Genomic DNA, 17746 nt, shown 5'->3' with positions numbered 1-17746 from the left:
AAGCATGAGCAGGTCCTATAATTACACATTTTTATTATTGAATTCTATCTCGAATTAATTAGACTCCGCTATTCTTCCAAGAAGGGGGGGGGGGGAAACTATACGGCAACTTTTCGCCCAGATGTGAGAAATGAAATTTTTTATCTGCTCACGTAACCCATTTCCACCAATTCTGTTTTATTAACCTAGACCTGGTTCCAGATTCATTAGAGCAGATTCCAGTTTGGAAAGGGAATTTTATCCCACCCCCACCGCCGTTTCAACTCACTGATTACCTTCAGTCCATCCAGTTGTGACTTCATGTTTCCAACATGCTGTTCAAAACCGCCACACAACTTAACAGCTGGTCAGTTTGTGTGTCCAAATCTATAATCCTAAATGTTCCCATTCCCTTCCCTCCCCCCCCCCTTCCCAGGAAGGACTTGAGCTTGCACCAAACTGAACGATCGCACATGGAAACCACCTCACTCATTAAATGACTGCCATTTTGGAAGTACCTAGTGGCTGCAATACTTATTTAATACGAATTTAAGAAGCAAGGAAAGGAGAACTAGGACAGTATAGAACCCAGGGCTTTTTCTGTAGCAGGAACTCCTTTGCATATTAGGCTGTACCCCCTGATGTAGCCAATCCTACAGCAGCTTACAGTAGGCCCTGTAAGAAGAGCCCTGAAAGCTTTTAGAGGATTGGCTACATCAGGGGTGTGTAGTGGCCTAATATGCAAAGGAGTTCCTGCTACAAAAAAAGCCCTGATATAACCCATATACAAATAACCAGACACTTTCGAATCACCTACGGAGATGATTCAAGTCCTAATCTTAATTCAAAATGGGAACCCTAACTCTGCTAAGGAATCTAAAGCAAGGAAGAGAGAGGCTGCTAAGCCTTCAGGCAAGCCTATTTCAAGAACTGACCCATAAGAACATAAGAGAAGCCCTATTGGATCAGGCCAATGGCCCATCCAGTCCAACACTCTGTGTCACAGAAGAACATAAGAGAAGCCATGTTGGGTCAGGCCAATGGCCCATCCAGTCCAACACTCTGTGTCACAGAAGAACATAAGAGAAGCCATGTTGGGTCAGGCCAATGGCCCATCCAGTCCAACACTCTGTGTCACAGAAGAACATAAGAGAAGCCATGTTGGGTCAGGCCAATGGCCCATCCAGTCCAACACTCTGTGTCACAGAAGAACATAAGAGAAGCCTTGTTGGGTCAGGCCAATGGCCCATCCAGTCCAACACTGTGTCACAGAAGAACATAAGAGAAGCCATGTTGGGTCAGGCCAATGGCCCATCCAGTCCAACACTCTGTGTCACAGAAGAACATAAGAGAAGCCATGTTGGGTCAGGCCAATGGCCCATCCAGTCCAACACTCTATGTCCCACAGTGGCCAAAAAAACCCCAGGTGCCATCAGGAGGTTCACCAGTGAAGCCAGGATGCTAGAAGTCCTCCCACTGTTGCCCCCCAAGCACCAAGAAGACAGAGCATCACTGGCCCACACAAAGAGTTCCAACAATACACTGTGATTAATAGCCATGGATGGACCTCTGCCCCATATGCTTTCCATGTTTTCCTCCTTCGATATGAAGCATTTCAGCCCCCTCATCTCCAATTAATCAGAAGTTTCTTCTGTCTTTATTTGCATCCCCCGCTTCTCATCAAGCCCAGGAAAAAAATAAGTAGTTTTGTCTGATATTATTCCGATGTTGAACGCTCCAATATAAGCCCTGACACTGCTGTGTGCTTGATATTATTTGGATCCCAATTCAGTATCTTCCTTAGGGAACGATTCCGACTAGTGCAAATCTCAGTTCTTCTAGAGGCTTGCGAAGGAGCCGTGTCACTTTATCACAGACCCCCGAAACAGAATGTGTGCGTTGCGGGGGGGAGGTTCTGAGTCTCCCTTTGGAAATGGTCTTCTAGCCAAGTGTCAGAAGCAAAGTCCAGGGTTTCTGCCCATGAGGGAGTAAGGGACAGCAGATGATCTGTGTCTTTCCTGCACCTGGTTTTGCAGGACTTGAACCAGTTTCAACTCCGGTGTCATTCACATGAATGCGTGCCTCACACACTTGTTAACATACCGCACGTAAGAGCAGGAGGAGGAGACTGGATTTATACCCTGCCGTTCACTCGGAGTCTCAAAGCGGCTCACAGTCTCCTTTCCCTTCCCCTCCCCACGTCAGACACCCTGTGAGGTAGGTGGGGCTGAGAGAGCTCTGAGAGAACTGCGCTTGAGAGAAACAGCTCTGAGAGAGTTATGACTGACCCAAGGTCATACCGGCAGATGCAGGTGGAGCGAGGAATCAAACCCGGTTCCCCCAGATTAGAGTCTGTATGCTCATCCACTACCCCAAACTGGCTCTCAACTGGTAACACTGTGTGAACGTCCCAGAGTGAGCGAAAAGGGACTATTACAAACACGTCAGGATTAGCATAGTGACATCCATGGAACAACATCTGCTATGCGTCACATTGCTGAAAACAATACACGCAGTACACTAAGTCATGCACACGATAATTATGCACACTGTGCTTAACAGATGCCGCTAAAATAAGCAATGAATTGGCAGGGACCAAGAAAGCATCCTTTGTGGACAATGCAAAACTTTCCTGTTTGGACGAATGCTTAGTGGGGCAGAAACGTGAGCAGTATATGTGTCTTCATATGAACATATGAAGCTGCCTTCTACTGAATCAGGCTCTGGGTCCATCGAAGTCAGTCTTGTCTACTCAGACTGGCAAGCTGCTCTCCAGGGTCTCAAGCTGAGGGTTTTTCAGCTTACTTGTGGGGACCATTTTTAGTTATAGATGTTCCAAACCTTTAATCATTCTAGTTACCCTTTTCTGGACTTTCTCCAATGCTATAACATCCTTTTTGAGGTGCGGTGACCAGAATTGCACACAAAACTCCAAATAAGACCGCACCATCGATTTATACAGGGGCATGATGATACTGGCTGATTTGTTTCCAATTCCCTTCCTAATAATTCAGCATTCCCAGAAGGTCAGGCGGCAATCATTGCTGGGAGGCCAGTTAGATGGTGTAATAAGATGATGAGGACGCCCGCTTGCCTCAACCATAGGCCTGGCGGAACAGCTCCGTTTTACAGGCCCTCCGGAAGGGTACCAAATCCGAATCTCCGTAGGGAGCTGATTCCACCAGGTCGGGGCCAGGGCCAAGAAAACCCTAGCTCTGGTTGAGGCAAGCCGGACTTCCTTTGGGCCAGGGATGGTCAGAAGATGGGGACTGGCTGATCGTAATGGCCTTCCGGGCTCATAGGGGGAGAGGCAGGTTCATATGGGGAGCGCGTAAACATGCCTGCGTGCACGCACACACATATAAACACCCACCACTCCAAAAAGAAAGACAAACCCTGCCTCTACAACGAGCCTTGCTCTAAAAGAACACTTCCTGGCAGTGCTGAGCTTCCAAGAAGAGACACTCCTCACAAGTAACTTACTCAAAAAATGCCCCCTTCACCCAAGGATGCTTTTTGGTAACAAGACCTACAGCGCAGCAAAACAGCCTCGAAATGTGTTTGCAATGGAACAACACAAACAAAACCCACATTTGTTGCAGGCCAGCTGCATCCCTACAGATGATAAAGAACTATTTTTACATCTCCTGGATTTAAAAAAAAAAAAGGAGGGAAGGGGACTGGTGAATGCCCTGATCACGATATTCAAACAAAAGCCGTGTATTTGCAACTACATATCTATACATCCGCGTGTAAACAGGATTTCAGCATCTGGCTGGAATGTCACGGCCTCAGATAAGAAGGGGAAAAGGAAGGGCAGACTCTAATTCCAAAATCAGCCCTCATACATAAGTGCCCAACATTTCACCTTTAAAAAAAATCCTCCCCCTAAGAGAAGGAAGAATTCATTGCCACAGGAGGTGGTGGCAGCTACAGGCATAGCCAGCTTCAAGAGGGGATTGGATAAGCATCTGGAGCAGAAGTCAATCAGTGACTATTAGCCACAACATCTTGATGGAACTCTCTGTCTGGGGCAGTGATGCTCTGTCTTCTGGGTGCTTGGGGGGGGGCACAGTGGGAGGGCTTCTAGTGTCCTGGACCCAATGATGGACCTCCTGATGGCACCTGGGTTTTTTGGCCACTGTGTGACACAGAGTGTTGGGCTGGATGGGCCACTGGCCTGATCCAACATGGCTTCTCTTATGTTCTTATGTGACACAGAGTTTTGGACTGGATGGGCCATTGGCCTGATCCAACATGGCTTCTCTTATGTTCTTCTGTGACACAGAGTGTTGGACTGGATAGGCCATTGGCCTGATCCAACATGGCTTCTCTTATGTTCTTAAAGGTGACTTTGAGCAGGGCAAAGGGGGCTTGCTGGTCTTTCGAAGCTGCTGATTGAATTCAGATGGTGAAGGAAAAGCAACTTTTGACCTGCTGGTTTTAAACACACCCCCCCCCCCAAAAAAAATCTTCCCAGGATTAGGCCGAGATTATTCTAAGAGGTAGCACAGAGATTTAAAAATGGAAAAAATGATGAGGCAACAGCCTGTGGTTTTGTCTTCGGGCTGAAGAACGTTCATATTTTCACAGTTTGAAAGTCTCTAACACTCACTTTGAGAACCGTTATGAATTACTTTTGTCTGACAGGTTTTCTGTCCTGGTTTTCCAAGGGAGCTTTTTTCAAAAAAAATTATTCCTTCTACCAAAAATAGACCATGGAGGTATATTGCTGTCTGTACTGGGAAGTTTTGTCAAGCACTTAGAACAGGGGTGGCCAACGATAGCTCTCCAGCTGTTTTTTTTGCCTACAACTCCCATCAGCCCCAGCCATTGGCCATGCTGACTGGGGCTGATGGGAGTTGTAGGCAAAAAAACATCTGGAGAGCTACCGTTGGCCACCCCGACTTAGAACATGACTGTTGCCGTCTAGGAAAAGAAGCAAAATCTTTTTATACGCTGGCTGAACAAGTTGGGGTCCTTGCTTTGGAGGGGGACCATCTGGAAGAAATCTGTCATGTAGGGTTTTTTCCTACTATCTGTAAAGAATATTAGCCTTGTGGCTCCCTGCGTAGCTGCCTGACCCTTGGCTAGCCGGTCTCCCCAGGAAGGCGGCGCAGTCGAAACGAGGCTTTTCATGCATCTCAGTTGCAGCAGCATTGGCCACTTTTCGTGGAAGCAAGTTTGAATTACGACAGCTCAGTTCCTTCCCAACCACGAATCCCTGCATATATCCAAGCTGCAAAAGAAAGCCTAGGGCAGGGGGGCATCAAACATGCAGCCGGGGGGGGGGGCGGATAAGGCCCCAAGAGAGTTCCTATAAAGCCCACGAGCAAGTCTGCTTTCTCCTCCCTCTCTCTTGCTTCCTTCTTGCAGCTGCTGGAATGGCCTTGGGTTAGCCATAGCTCTCACATAGTTGTCCTTGAAAGGGCAGCTTCTGTGAAAGCTCTCTCATCCCCACCCACCTCACAGGGTGTCTGTTGTGGGGGAAGAAGATAAAAGAGATTGTGAGCCGCTCTGAGTCTCTAATTCAGAGAGAAGGGTGGGGTATAAATCCGCAATTCTTCTTCTTGTCCTTGTATTAGCTGAGAGAAAGAGCCAGAGCTTCCTTTGCCCAGTTCACTTGATCACACGGGAGAGATACAAAATCTTTCATCTCCGCTACCTGGCATTACATTTTATGGCACACATGGCCCGGCCTAACAAGGTTTCATTTACGACAGACCTGGGCCCCATAACAAATGGGTTTGACGCCCCTGGCTTAGGGTTTTGTTTTGCTTTTTAAAATATTTTGATGATCCTTGATTGTGAAACTTCCGTTCAAGCTGTGGGCAACAAGCAGTGTTTGAAATGGATAAGAACATAAGAGAAGCCATGTTGGATCAGGCCAATGGTCCATCCAGTCCAACACTCTGGGTCACATAAGAACATAACAGAAGCCCTGTTGGATCAGGCCAGTGGCCCATCCAATCCAACACTCTGTGTCACATAAGAGAAGCCATGTTGGATCAGGCCAAAGGCCCATCCAGTCCAACACTCTGTGTCACATAAGAACATAAGAGAAGCCATGTTGGAACAGGCCAGTGGCCCCTCCAGTCCAACACTCTGTGTCACAGAAGAACATAAGAGAAGCCATGTTGGAACAGGCCAGTGGCCCCTCCAGTCCAACACTCTGTGTCACAGAAGAACATAAGAGAAGCCATGTTGGATCAGGCCAAAGGCCCATCCAGTCCAATACTGTGTCACACAGTGGCCAAAAAACCCAGGTGCCATCAGGAGGACCACCAGGGGGACTAGAAGTCCTTCCACTGTGTCCCCCCAAGCACCTAGAATACAGAGCATCATTGCCCCAGACATAAGAACATAAGAGAAGCCATGTTGGATCAGGCCACTGGCCCATCCAGTCCAATACTGTGTTACACAGTGGCCAAATAACCCAGGTGCCATCAGGAGGTCCACCAGGGGGCTAGAAGTCCTTCCACTGTGTCCCCCCAAGCACCAAGAATACAGAGCATCACTACCCCAGACATAAGAGAAGCCATGTTGGGTCAGGCCAATGGCCCATCCAGTCCAACACTCTGTGTCACACAGCGGCCAAAAAATCCTGTTGCCATCAGGAGGTCCACCAGGGGGGCTAGAAGTCCTTCCACTGTGCCCCCCCAAGCCCCAAGAATACAGAGCATCACTGCCCCAGACAGAGAGTTCCAACAATCAGTTGTGGCTAATAGCCACTGATGGACCTCTGGCAGCCGGCTGATGCAGAGCTGGTCCGCTTGCATTTGGCACCACACAAGAGCATCACCTAGCCATTTGGCTGCATCCACGCAAATAGTTCAGAAGAGGGCCGGGACTAGGGGGGCAACCCAGCTTGCCAGCTGGAGCTCTTTCAGTTCGAGATGTTCTTGGCCTGTGTGTGTCTAAACCCTTAGAAGGCCTGTTATTCTAAAGAAAGGACAGTGGCTCAGTGGTAGAGCATCTGCTTGGTAAGCAGAAGGTCCCAGGTTCAATCCCCGGCATCTGCAACTAAAAAGGGTCCAGGCAAGTAGGTGTGAAAAACCTCAGCTTGAGACCCTGGAGAGCCATGAATGGGGCTGTGGCTCAGTGGTAGAGCATCTGCTTGGTAAGCGGAAGGTCCCAGGTTCAATCCCCACCATCTCCAACTAAAAAGGGTCCAGGCAAATAGGCGTGAAAAACCTCAGCTTGAGACCCTGGAGAGCCGCTGCCAGTCTGAGTAGACAAGACTGACTTTGATGGACTGAGGGTCTGATTCAGTAGAAGACAGCTTCATATGTTCATACGTCACTTCTTCCTCCCCTCCCCACACTCAAGTCTGTCTCTCTCTCTGCTAGAGTGCATGCGGCAACGGCATGTTTCCCCGTCTTGCCGACGGTCACCAGGTAATGGCTCAATTACCAGCCCGCACCAAGATGGCAGAGTGGCACAGTGGTCAGAATATCAGGCCAGGGATTGATTCACATCTCCGCTCTGACGTAAAGATTATTGTGTGATCTTTTTCTGTCAGCCTCACTTCCTCATGAGGTTGCTGCAAAGACAAGATGGGAGAAAGATGCCGCACGAACCTCAGCTCCCAGGACAATGGGCAGGATAAAGAGGTAATAAATAAATAAACAAACGTAGGTGCTGTGGCTTCTCTTGGGAACACACCAGCAGATACTTTAGATGTTCTTGTGAATCCTATAAACCCGACAACTGAGGCGGCAGCTCGTAGCATCTCTGAATGATTCACCTGTCTGTCTTTGCCTTCTTCCAGCGGGTTTCCAATAGTGACAACCAGGCCTCAGATTCAGCAGGAGCTCACAGGAGGACAGCTCCTGAACCTTTCTGATGGCTTCCCGTCTTCCTCCCCACTGACCTTGTCCACTGAATAGTAGGTGCAGCTGCATAACAATCCCTGGATTAGGAGAGCGGGCAGCCAGCCAGTCACCAGGGGCTTTGCCACACCCCCAGCAGCCCTCATTAACCCCTGGAGAAACCCACACCACCCTTTCTCCACTTCTTATGTGATTTGGGGTGGCAGGTGGCTTGCTGGCCTTTTGACTGGAGGGGGGACGGCCCAGGAGAGCCCCAGGAGAGTGAAGCCTGCTTGGGCTGGCTGGATCTCTAGCTAGTCCAAGCAGGCCTCGTTCACCCGGGGCTCTCCTTTCTTGCACTGGGTTGCTTTTGGCTGGGGGGGAAAGCATATTCTAATAAGTTATGCTAATGAGCTCCACCACCTATTTTTCTTCAAAACGACCCCTGGTAACAGTTATGAGTGATCCAATCACTCCTTAGCCACAGATGCAGCAGGATTATCTGTCCTCAGGTGCTAGGAGGATGCTCAGAACATGGACTCATTCAGAAACACACAGCGAAGGGCTCTTCTGGGAGGCAGATAAAGAAATGATTTACGTGTCTCCTCCATTTTTATGAGTTAGAATTGTGGCTAGGAAATGCAGGGGTTTAACAGAGCTACTTCTGAACTTCAGAATGAATAAAAAAAGGTCAAGGTAGTCCCCTGTGCAAGCACCAGTTGTTTTCGAGTCTGGGGTGACGTTGCTTTCACAACATTTTCACGGCAGACTTTTACGGAGTGGTTTGCCATTGTCTTCCCCAGTCATCTGCCCTTTCCCCCCAGCAAGCTGGGGACTCCTTTGACCGACCTCGGAAGGATGGAAGGCTGAGTCAGCCTCGAGCCGGCTACCTGAACCAGCTTCCGCTGGGATCGAACTCAGGTCGTGAGCAGAGGGCTCCGACTACAGTACTGCAGCTTTACCATTCTGCGCCACGGGGCTCTTCTGAATGAATACTTCTGCAAATTAAAACAGCAGAGAGAGAACATCGTGCAACTTTGAAAGGGAGGGGGGAGGAGCCACATTTTCCAGAAAAGATATCTGGCTGCACAATTCCAGTGGCTTCATCTGCCACCCATGTCAGAAGAACAAATCAAAACATATATGCTGGAGCCGGTTCTGGGAAGGGCAGCCCAGACTGCAGCAACTGATACCTTGCACATAAAATGAAACGTTTTAAAAGCCAGAGTGCCAAAAGAAATGTGGGAAAGAACTGATCTTCCTGCCCAGCACTCCACTCCGGTTACTTTCAAAAAACCAATAAAAATCTGGTGACAGCTGTCAACTTGCTCAGTATATTAAGCACAGGACCACCTTAATTAACATCTTGGGGCAGCAGGATAGGAGGAAGGACGGGACATAAAGGAGGTGTGTGTGATCTTCCACAAAGCCCACCGGACTTGTTTTTTGGGGGGGCTTGGTGGCTCAAGCGGTTTGCAAAGCTCTCTCGATTCTCAGATGTGTTTTCTGCCATTCATGGCTGCAGACGCTCTCTGCTGTTCTGCTTTTAAGTCTGGTTGTTTTTTTGTGCTGTTGTGCTACTCGTGTGAACCTATTTACATAAATAGGTTGGTATAAGAGTATTGAAGCTTAGGAGCCTAAAGAACTTCTTGCTAGGCCAAACTTGCACAACTTAAGAGTCACACAGAATAAACGTCAGATGTTGGTTGGTTGGTTGGTTGGTTAGTTGGTCGGTTGGGAGGGAGGGAGGGAGAAAGGAAGAAGGAAGGAAGGAAGGAAGGAAGGAAGGAAGGAAGGAAGGAAGGAAGGAAGGAAGGAAGGAAGGAAGGAAGGAAGGAAGGAAGGAAGGAAGGAAGGAAGGAAGGAGGGAGGGAGGGAGGGAGGGAGGGAGGGAGGGAGGGAGGGAAGGAAGGAAGGAAGGAAGGAAGGAAGGAAGGAAGGAAGGAAGGAAGGAAGGAAGGAAGGAAGGAAGGAAGGAAGGAAGGAAGGAAGGAAGGAAGGAAGGAAGGAAAATAGATGGGGAAGGAGAGGTGGAAAGAAAGCAACTTTAACTTTAAATGCATTTTCCAAGCTGCTGGCTGGCTTGGCTTGGAGAAGTGATTTAAAGAGCCACATGCCTTCTCCAAACCAGCTGATGGGGGCTTCAAGAGTCACACAATATGTGCGAAAGAGCCACCCCTGGCCCGGGCTCTCCTCCTCTCATCCAATCTCGGAAGCTAAGGAAGGTCAGCCCTGTTTAGCCTTTGGGTGGGAGACCATCAGGGGAGCCCATGGTCCCGAAGCACAGCCGGGCCATGGCAAACCAAACCCCTACAGTGGTCGCCATGAATCAGCTGTGACGTAATGGCATTTCCATCACCCACAGGAATATGGGAGCTTTCGAGTCAGGAGAACTTCTTGCCAGCTCTCCTGCCCATGCAGTGCAGCTTGGCTTCAACTGTGCCCAGGGCAAGGCCACACTGAAAGGCACGGGGGCCTCACAATGAATAACTTCGGGGGCAGAGGCAGATGACGCGTGCCACCTCCTCTGCCCAGAGAGCAGCAGCCAGTCCTGTTCCCTTCCCTTCCTGCCAGTCCCCGCAGGATGGGGTCGTTTGGGAGAAGTCCCAGCGAGGGAGGAAACTCGGTCCCCTTCATGCAAGAGGGGAACGACAGATAGTTGAACCGTGGCTGGGGCCCCTCGTTGGCTGGAGCCCAATCCAACCATCCTCCCACATCAAGAGAAGAGAGAGCGGGGGTTTTAACTATTTTTATTTATTGCTTGTATCGTGCATGTGATTTAAATTGCTTCTGCGGACTGGATCGCTACCAGCCCTTTTGTTCCTCCGCTATGCTCATTTCAGGGCCGAGTGAGATTTCCAAAACACTCCTCATTTAAGCAACTGTCTTCCAATGCCAATGCTCGTCACAGGAACACAGCAGCACACTCAACCCACCATCCTGCATATGAGAAGGAACGGGTGCACTGGCTGGAAAGTAAAAGCTCACATTTGGGGAATGGTGGGGAAGTTGTTAAAAACCCCACTTAGTGCATTCGGAGCGCAGCTTTTTTTGTAGCAGGAACTCCTATGCATAGTAAGCTACACCCCCCTTGATGTAGCCAATTCTCGTGGAGCTTACAGTAGGCCCTGTAAGAAGAGTCCTGTAAGCTTACAGTAGGCCCTGTAAGAAGAGTCCTGTAGAGAGTCAGTTTGGTGTAGTGTTTAAGTGTGTGGACTCTTATCTGGGAGAACCGGGTTTGATTCCCCACTCCTCCACTTGCACCTGCTGGAATGGCCTTGCGTCAGCCATAGCCCTGGCAGAGGTTGTCCTTGAAAGGGCAGCTGCTGTAAGAGCTCTCTTAGCCCCACCCACCTCACAGGGTGTCTGTTGTGGGGGAGGAAGGTAAAGGAGATTGTGAGCCGCTCTGAGACTCTTCGGAGTGGAGGGCGGGATATAAATCCAATATCTCCTTCTTCTTCTTCTTCTTCTAAGCTTTTGGAGGACTAGCTACATCAGGGGGGGTGTAGCTTAATATGCAAAGGAGTTCCTGCTACAAAAAAAAGCCCTGTTTTGGGAGCAATGTTCCCTCTAAGCTGTGGAGTCTTGTGAGCAAAAATTCTACTTTGTGAGCTGCTGGTGTTAAAGTTGTGAGCTATTGGTATTAAAATTGTGAGCTACTGCATAAATTATTTTGCTCTAGGGCCATTTTCCCTGAGCTGAGACAAAAATGTGTGTGCCGGAGGCTAAAGGATTGTGAGCTGGCTCACACTAACTCAGCTTAGAGGGAACACGGATTGGGAGTAAGCCCACTTGAGACATGACTTGGACAATTTTGTCGTACAGAGGAGGGGGGGCTTGTTTAAAAACGATCCCCTCCAGGTGTTGAATATGCTAGGCCACTAGAGCTGTGTGCTTCATGCAAGTCAGGTAAAGGAATTAAAACTTTTGGGAGGAAGCCAATCTGAGAGACCGCTCTAAAGTGGGAAAAGAGGCTGAGAAAAGTCCACCAGGAACAACCTCTTGTTGCAGTGAGATGGGTGGAGAATGTATTTTAAGGGGGATTGCTGAAGGGCCACGATGCTTCAGCACATGTGCGCACCCCCCCCCCCCAAAAAGGAAAAGATCAATCCACAACGTTAATGTAAACAGAGAGAATAATAGGGGGTGGGGAGAAAACCACGCAAGTGTGAACTGACTGCATTGATATCGCAAGCACTGGGACTGCCATGACCCTCACAAAAACCTGAAAGACGACTGTAGTCTGGAAAATACCTGAGTTTCAACCTGTGGAACAGGACACAAGTCCAAAGCCTCCCTGGACAGGCTGAGCAGTTCTTTCTATCCTGACCCCTTTCCTCCCACTCTAAGCTGCCTGGTAGCTGAACAGCAATAACATCATTTTCTTGTTGTTCGGTCACACAGCCGAGTCCGACTCTTTGCGACCCCATGGACAAAGTCCTGCCAGGCCCTCCTGTCTTCCACCATCCTCTGAAGTCTGCTCAAATTCGTGTTTGTTACATCAGTAACACTGTCCAGCCATCTCATCTTTTGCCGTCCCCTTCTTCTTTTGCCTTCTGCTTTTCCCAGCATCAGGGTCTTCTCCAGTGAGTGCTCCCTTCTCATTGGGTGGCCAAAGGATTTGAGCTTCAGCTTCAGCATCTGACCTTCCAGGGAACAGTCTGGGTTGATTCCCCATAGGACTGACTGATTGGATCTTCTTGCAGTCCAAGGAACTCTAGTTGTGTTGTTGTTCAGTCGCACAGTTGAGTCCGACTCTTTGTGACCTCATGGACCAAGTCACACCAGGCCCTCCTGTCTTCCACCATCCTCCGAAGTCTGCTCAAATTCGCTGTCCAGCCATCTCATCTTTTGCCGTCCCCTTCTTCTTTTGCCTTCTGCCTTTCCCAGCATCAGGGTCTTCTCCAGGGAATGCTCCCTTCTCATTGGGTGGCCAAAGGATTTGAGCTTCAGCTTCAGCATCTGACCTTCCAGGGAACAGTCTGGATTGATTTCCCTTCGGACTGACTGATTTGATCTTCTTCCAGTCCAAGGGGCCCTCAAGAGTCTTCAGGGAGTGCTCCCTTCTCATTGGGTGGCCAAAATATTTGAGCTTCAGCTTCAGCATCTGACCTTCCAGGGAACAGTCAGGGTTGATTTCCCTTAGGACTGACTCATTTGATCTTCTTGCAGATCTCTCTTTGGGAGCATTCTTATCAAACAGGCAAGCCCCTATCTTACTAGGGGCTTGCAGCCAGTGCTCCCTCTAAGCTGAGCTAGCATGAGCTAGCTCACAGATTTTTAGCCTCCACCTCACACATTTTTTTGTCTTAGCTCAGGAAGGATGACCGCAGAGCACAATAATTTATGCAGCAGCTCACAACTTTAATGCCAATAGCTCACAACGTAGAATTTTTGCACACAAAACTCCGCCGCTTAGAGGGAACATTGCTTGCAGCCAAATGTTTGGCTGTGCTGCTTAAACAAATCCCAGGCACCCGGTTGCCACGGAGCCTAGAGATTCCCCTGCGGTGTGGAGTATTTTCTGCCCTGATTTTACTGTAGGATGTCTCAGCAATTCTCAGAGGAAGTACAGGGAGGTCAGGAGGAAGTCTCGGACTTTCATGGACAAAACTCAAGTGGGACAGGGATTGCTATAAGGATGGGAACTGGCCAAGAGCCAACGAATAAGCTGGTTGGATCTCACCCAACGCTTACTTATCTTTTCACATCAGAATGCTTTGCTGTATGTCAGAAAAATAAATGTGCATGAAGTCACTGCCATTTCTTGTTTATATGGGAATTTAACTTTACATTGCTCAGTGGTTCTTAACCAGCTGTTTTCTACTCCACCTTTAATACTTGATTTTTTAAAAACCATAACGGAATAATGAGTTAGAGGTTAGTTTTTTGTTGCAACGGTGATAACCAAGGTTACTCCTATATTTTTTTTTCTGTTCGACAATACAGAAATAAATATAGCTTGTTACAGCTTTAATAAATGTACGAGGAACCGTTAGGAGTTAGGTTTTGTGGTAGCAGTAATTAGAAAACTTAGTTGTTAAAATACGAAACCCTAAAGGGTGAAAAAAACGAGTCTGGCTCCCAAAAGTTTGGGCTGCCTCCTACAGCCAAAGGAAACAGGCCGAGGCCTCCCTGAGACCAGTATCAACACGCCTCACATTCCCCAACATGCTCTTGGGCCCTCTGTTCTCTCGGCTCTCAGGCTAGCAAATCTCACACCCTATAATGCTTCATTGTCTATCTTTAGAACACCCATCGATCTAGCTGACGGTTATCACTATGCTGATTAGCTGCTGTTTGGGTAAAAAAAACCTATCAGGCTGAACGTATAATATTTTCCACTAACAGCAGATTTCGCCATGCCTCGCCTGCAATACAGTGGTTAGTGTTAACATGCAGCCCAGACCTTCATGTGGGCAAATAAACTAATTTCCTCTCCTTCGGGCTCTCTCCCAAACCCCTGCTTGCTTTTAATATGCGACATACAAACATGCCACAACCCCGCTTTTAAAATAAGCATGAGCCAGAAGGATCCCCAGAGGACATTCCTGGGGTCAATATTTTGCCTTTAAAAAAAAATGCACACTTGAACCGACGTGGAGCTGATCGCTAGGATTTGCGAGAATGCATATAGCTCTTCAGGGTGGGGGAAAAGCAACTGTGTCTGAATGAAATTAAGCATCTCCTTCTAAATGGAACAGATACACTGCAGGGCTGATTTCTTTATCTTTTACTCCATTCCTGCTATGAGTTAAAGCCACAGAAAAATCTAATTAAATGATTGCAACCCAGAGTCGTGTGGCACCTTAAAGACTAGCAGATCATATGAACACATGAAGCTGCCTTCTACTGAATCAAACCCTCGGTCCATCAAAGTCAGTATTGTCTACTCAGACTGGCAGCGGCTCTCCAGGGTCTCAAGCTGAGGATTTTCACGCCTATTTCCCTGGACCCTTTTTAGTTGCAGATGCCGGGGATTGAACCTGGGACCTTCTGCTTACCAAGCAGATGCTCTACCATTGAGCCACCGTCCCTCCCCTAATAACAGAACATATGAAGCTGCCTTATACTGAATCAGACCCTCAGTCCATCAAAGTCAGTATTGGCTACTCAGACTGGCAGCGGCTCTCCAGGGTCTCAAGCTGAGATTTTTCATGCCTATTTGTTTGGACCATTTTTAGTTGCAGATGCCAGGGATTGAACCTGGGGCCTTCTGCTTACCAAGCAGATGCTGTACCACTGAGCCACCGTCCCTCCCCTATCTACAGTGCTAGCAGCTTCTGTGAGCCAGACTCTACTTCTCCAGAGGAAGGAAAACAAAAAACTGACCTGCTTCCCATTCAAGTGCATTCTGGGAACAGCGCAAAGCAGACTCCAGAACTACTCAGTGAATTATCCTGAGACAGACTAGTGAAGCAAGACAGTAACTGCTAATGGGTCCCTCACTTGGGGTATCGCCACCCATTCGGTTCTCAGTCCCACAAAAAAGAACTCCTTGACAAAGGAAAAGATACACAGTTTGGATCAAAATGTGCTAACAACCATGACCTGGGTTGGCTCACATATATCAGAAACCACAAAGCACCCTACAAAAGATGAGGAAGTCTTGTTGCATATTAGGATCGGCTGTTCAAAGGCTCATAAATTTGACAAAGCGCGTTTATTAAACACATATGCATGCACTTGCTTATTTTTCTATTGTCCTGCTTTTGACAAGTTTTCAAAGAACTTTGGAATTTGTTTTTCAAGAACCAGAAAACCTGGAGACCCTATGAAGTAGAGCGGCTTGCGGAGGCAAGAGCCAGAAGACAGCGGCCCTGAATAAAAGACGTGGAGGTGAACAGAGCCACTTTACCAGGACAGCCAATGGTTGGAAGTGTCTGGCTAGTATCTGGGAAATCCAGGTTCAAATCCCCCCTCTTATGTCAAGCATGATATTTCCGTGTATTAAATCAATAGAGGTATTGGAAGCCACTTCCTCTTCGCCTTAAAATTCTTCTCTCTCGTAGTTGCCTTTCAAAGCTTGGTTACCGCCCCCCCCCCTTTCTTCCTTTCTCTCCTTTCTTTCTCATCCCTGGGTAGAAGATTTAGAATATGCAAGTAACTTTGATGGTAGAAGAAAGGCGCCTCCCCCAAACTGTTCCCATTCACACATCTTATCAGAAAGACAGGAATGCCTGGGAACAGGGAGAAGTTGTAACCACATAATAGTAGTATGTAGTACCCTTTGAACATCTGTTGCAATTCACATCTGTATGTTATGGTTTGAAGCGATCTCTCCTATTGCTTTTGAAGTAGCCTTTAAGAATCTGTACCGTGTGAAACTTTGTATCACTTCCAAGACATCGGACCTTGGGAAAGCACCAGATTATCAAATAAAATGAGTCTTTGTATTAAACAAGTGCTTGCTTATTCGAAATACCGATGCTTGACACTCTGCTGTGGAAACTTGGTGGGTAACCTTTGGCCTGTCACACACACTCAGCCTAACCCACCTCACAAGGTTGTTGCAACCAAAATGTTTTGATTATTTCGAGCAGGAGAAGGTGACCTTTTACCTGAGCCACTATACGACGACGAGGAAGGTGTGCGCCTTGAAAAACTTTTCACTGCAAGACTCTGGCCTCGCTGTTTCCTCCGCCAAGCAGTTCGGCACTTGGAGTCTATGCTCTGCTTGATCCGGTACCAGTCTGATTCCGTGATTCCGAACTTATAAAAAAGGTGACCTACAAAGCAAAGGAAATACAGAAGAGGATAGCACGCAATTTAACACCAATGGTCTCTGCAAAAGGGACAATCCATCTGCGGAGTTCGCATCACTGCACCGGAGCTTTAGAACACAAGATGGCTGTCTAGTCAAACTTCTGCCACCTTTCAGCACCTATCAACACAGAGAACGGATCCATAAGCAAAGCCACAGGCCTGGAAGGGAATTCAAATAGACAACTAGCTTACATTGGTTGTTTAGCTGTTGGATATTCCCACATGGAATCCTGGGAACCACAGCTGGGGGCAGCTGCAGTGAGTTTCCCTCCTAGCCCCCCCCTCCCTCCCCCAGATTTTACAGGAGTAAGAATCACTACTCTACACAGCCGTACCCATCGACTTTGACATCCAGCTTCCTTCCAGACCGGGATTCCTTCAAGTTGCACCAGGCATGTCAAAACCACTTGCAGACAGTCTCTTTCTTTCAAAGCTCCAGGGAAGGAAACAGCGCAACTTTGCAGGGAAATTTGATCGCTCTCATCACCTTTCAGGAACACGTCCTCAAAATACTCCTGCCATTCAGAAGCGTTTTGTAACATCGGACAAATCGTGACACCACGGGGGGTCTGGAGCAGCTCACTCACTCACACACACACACGCACAACAGGCTGCTTAAAACTGAAACTGTTGCTTCCATCTGAGCAGCAGCGCCATGTGCAGCTCTGGCTGTCTCCTCTGAGCATGCAAAAGAGTTCCCCCACCCCATGGAACCTCGAACTATTTGCTACCTAAGACTTGCCCACACAATGTAAGCACATAAGCGAAGCCCTGTTGGATCAGGCCAATGGCCCATCCAGTCCAACACTCTGCGTCACAGAAGAACATAAGAGAAGCCATGTTGGATCAGGCCAATGGCCCATCCAGTCCAACACTCTGTGTCACAGAAGAACATAAGAGAAGCCCTGTTGGATCAGGCCAATGGCCCATCCAGTCCAACACTCTGTGTCACATAAGAACATAAGAGAAGCCCTATTGGATCAGGCCAATGGCCCATCCAGACCAACACTCTGCGTCACACCGTGGCCAAAACCCAGGGGGCATCAGGAGGTCCACCAGCAGGGCCAGAACTCCAGAAGCCCTCCCACTGTGGCCCCCAAGCACTGAGAAGACAGAGCATCACTGCCCCAGGCCGAAGAACATAAGAGAACCCATATTGGATCAGGCTAATGGCCCATCCATTCCAACAC

At 48.3% G+C, this 17746-nt stretch overlaps 1 protein-coding gene across 2 annotated transcripts in view; it reads right to left on the bottom strand.

The window, feature by feature from the left end:
* The window catches only part of BANP (BTG3 associated nuclear protein), a 303621-nt gene that overhangs the window by 148157 nt on the left and 137718 nt on the right, over positions 1-17746 (bottom strand). For both annotated transcript variants that reach the window (XM_060253627.1, XM_060253628.1), the window contains exon 8: positions 16352-16519. In XM_060253627.1, the coding sequence (XP_060109610.1) occupies positions 16352-16519 (168 nt within the window). The remainder of the gene's footprint in view (positions 1-16351; positions 16520-17746) is intronic.

This window comes from Heteronotia binoei, chromosome 14 (genome assembly GCF_032191835.1).
Source record: "Heteronotia binoei isolate CCM8104 ecotype False Entrance Well chromosome 14, APGP_CSIRO_Hbin_v1, whole genome shotgun sequence".
In the NCBI taxonomy this organism is placed as follows: domain Eukaryota; kingdom Metazoa; phylum Chordata; class Lepidosauria; order Squamata; family Gekkonidae; genus Heteronotia; species Heteronotia binoei.
This window is presented reverse-complemented; position numbering and strand designations above follow the sequence as displayed.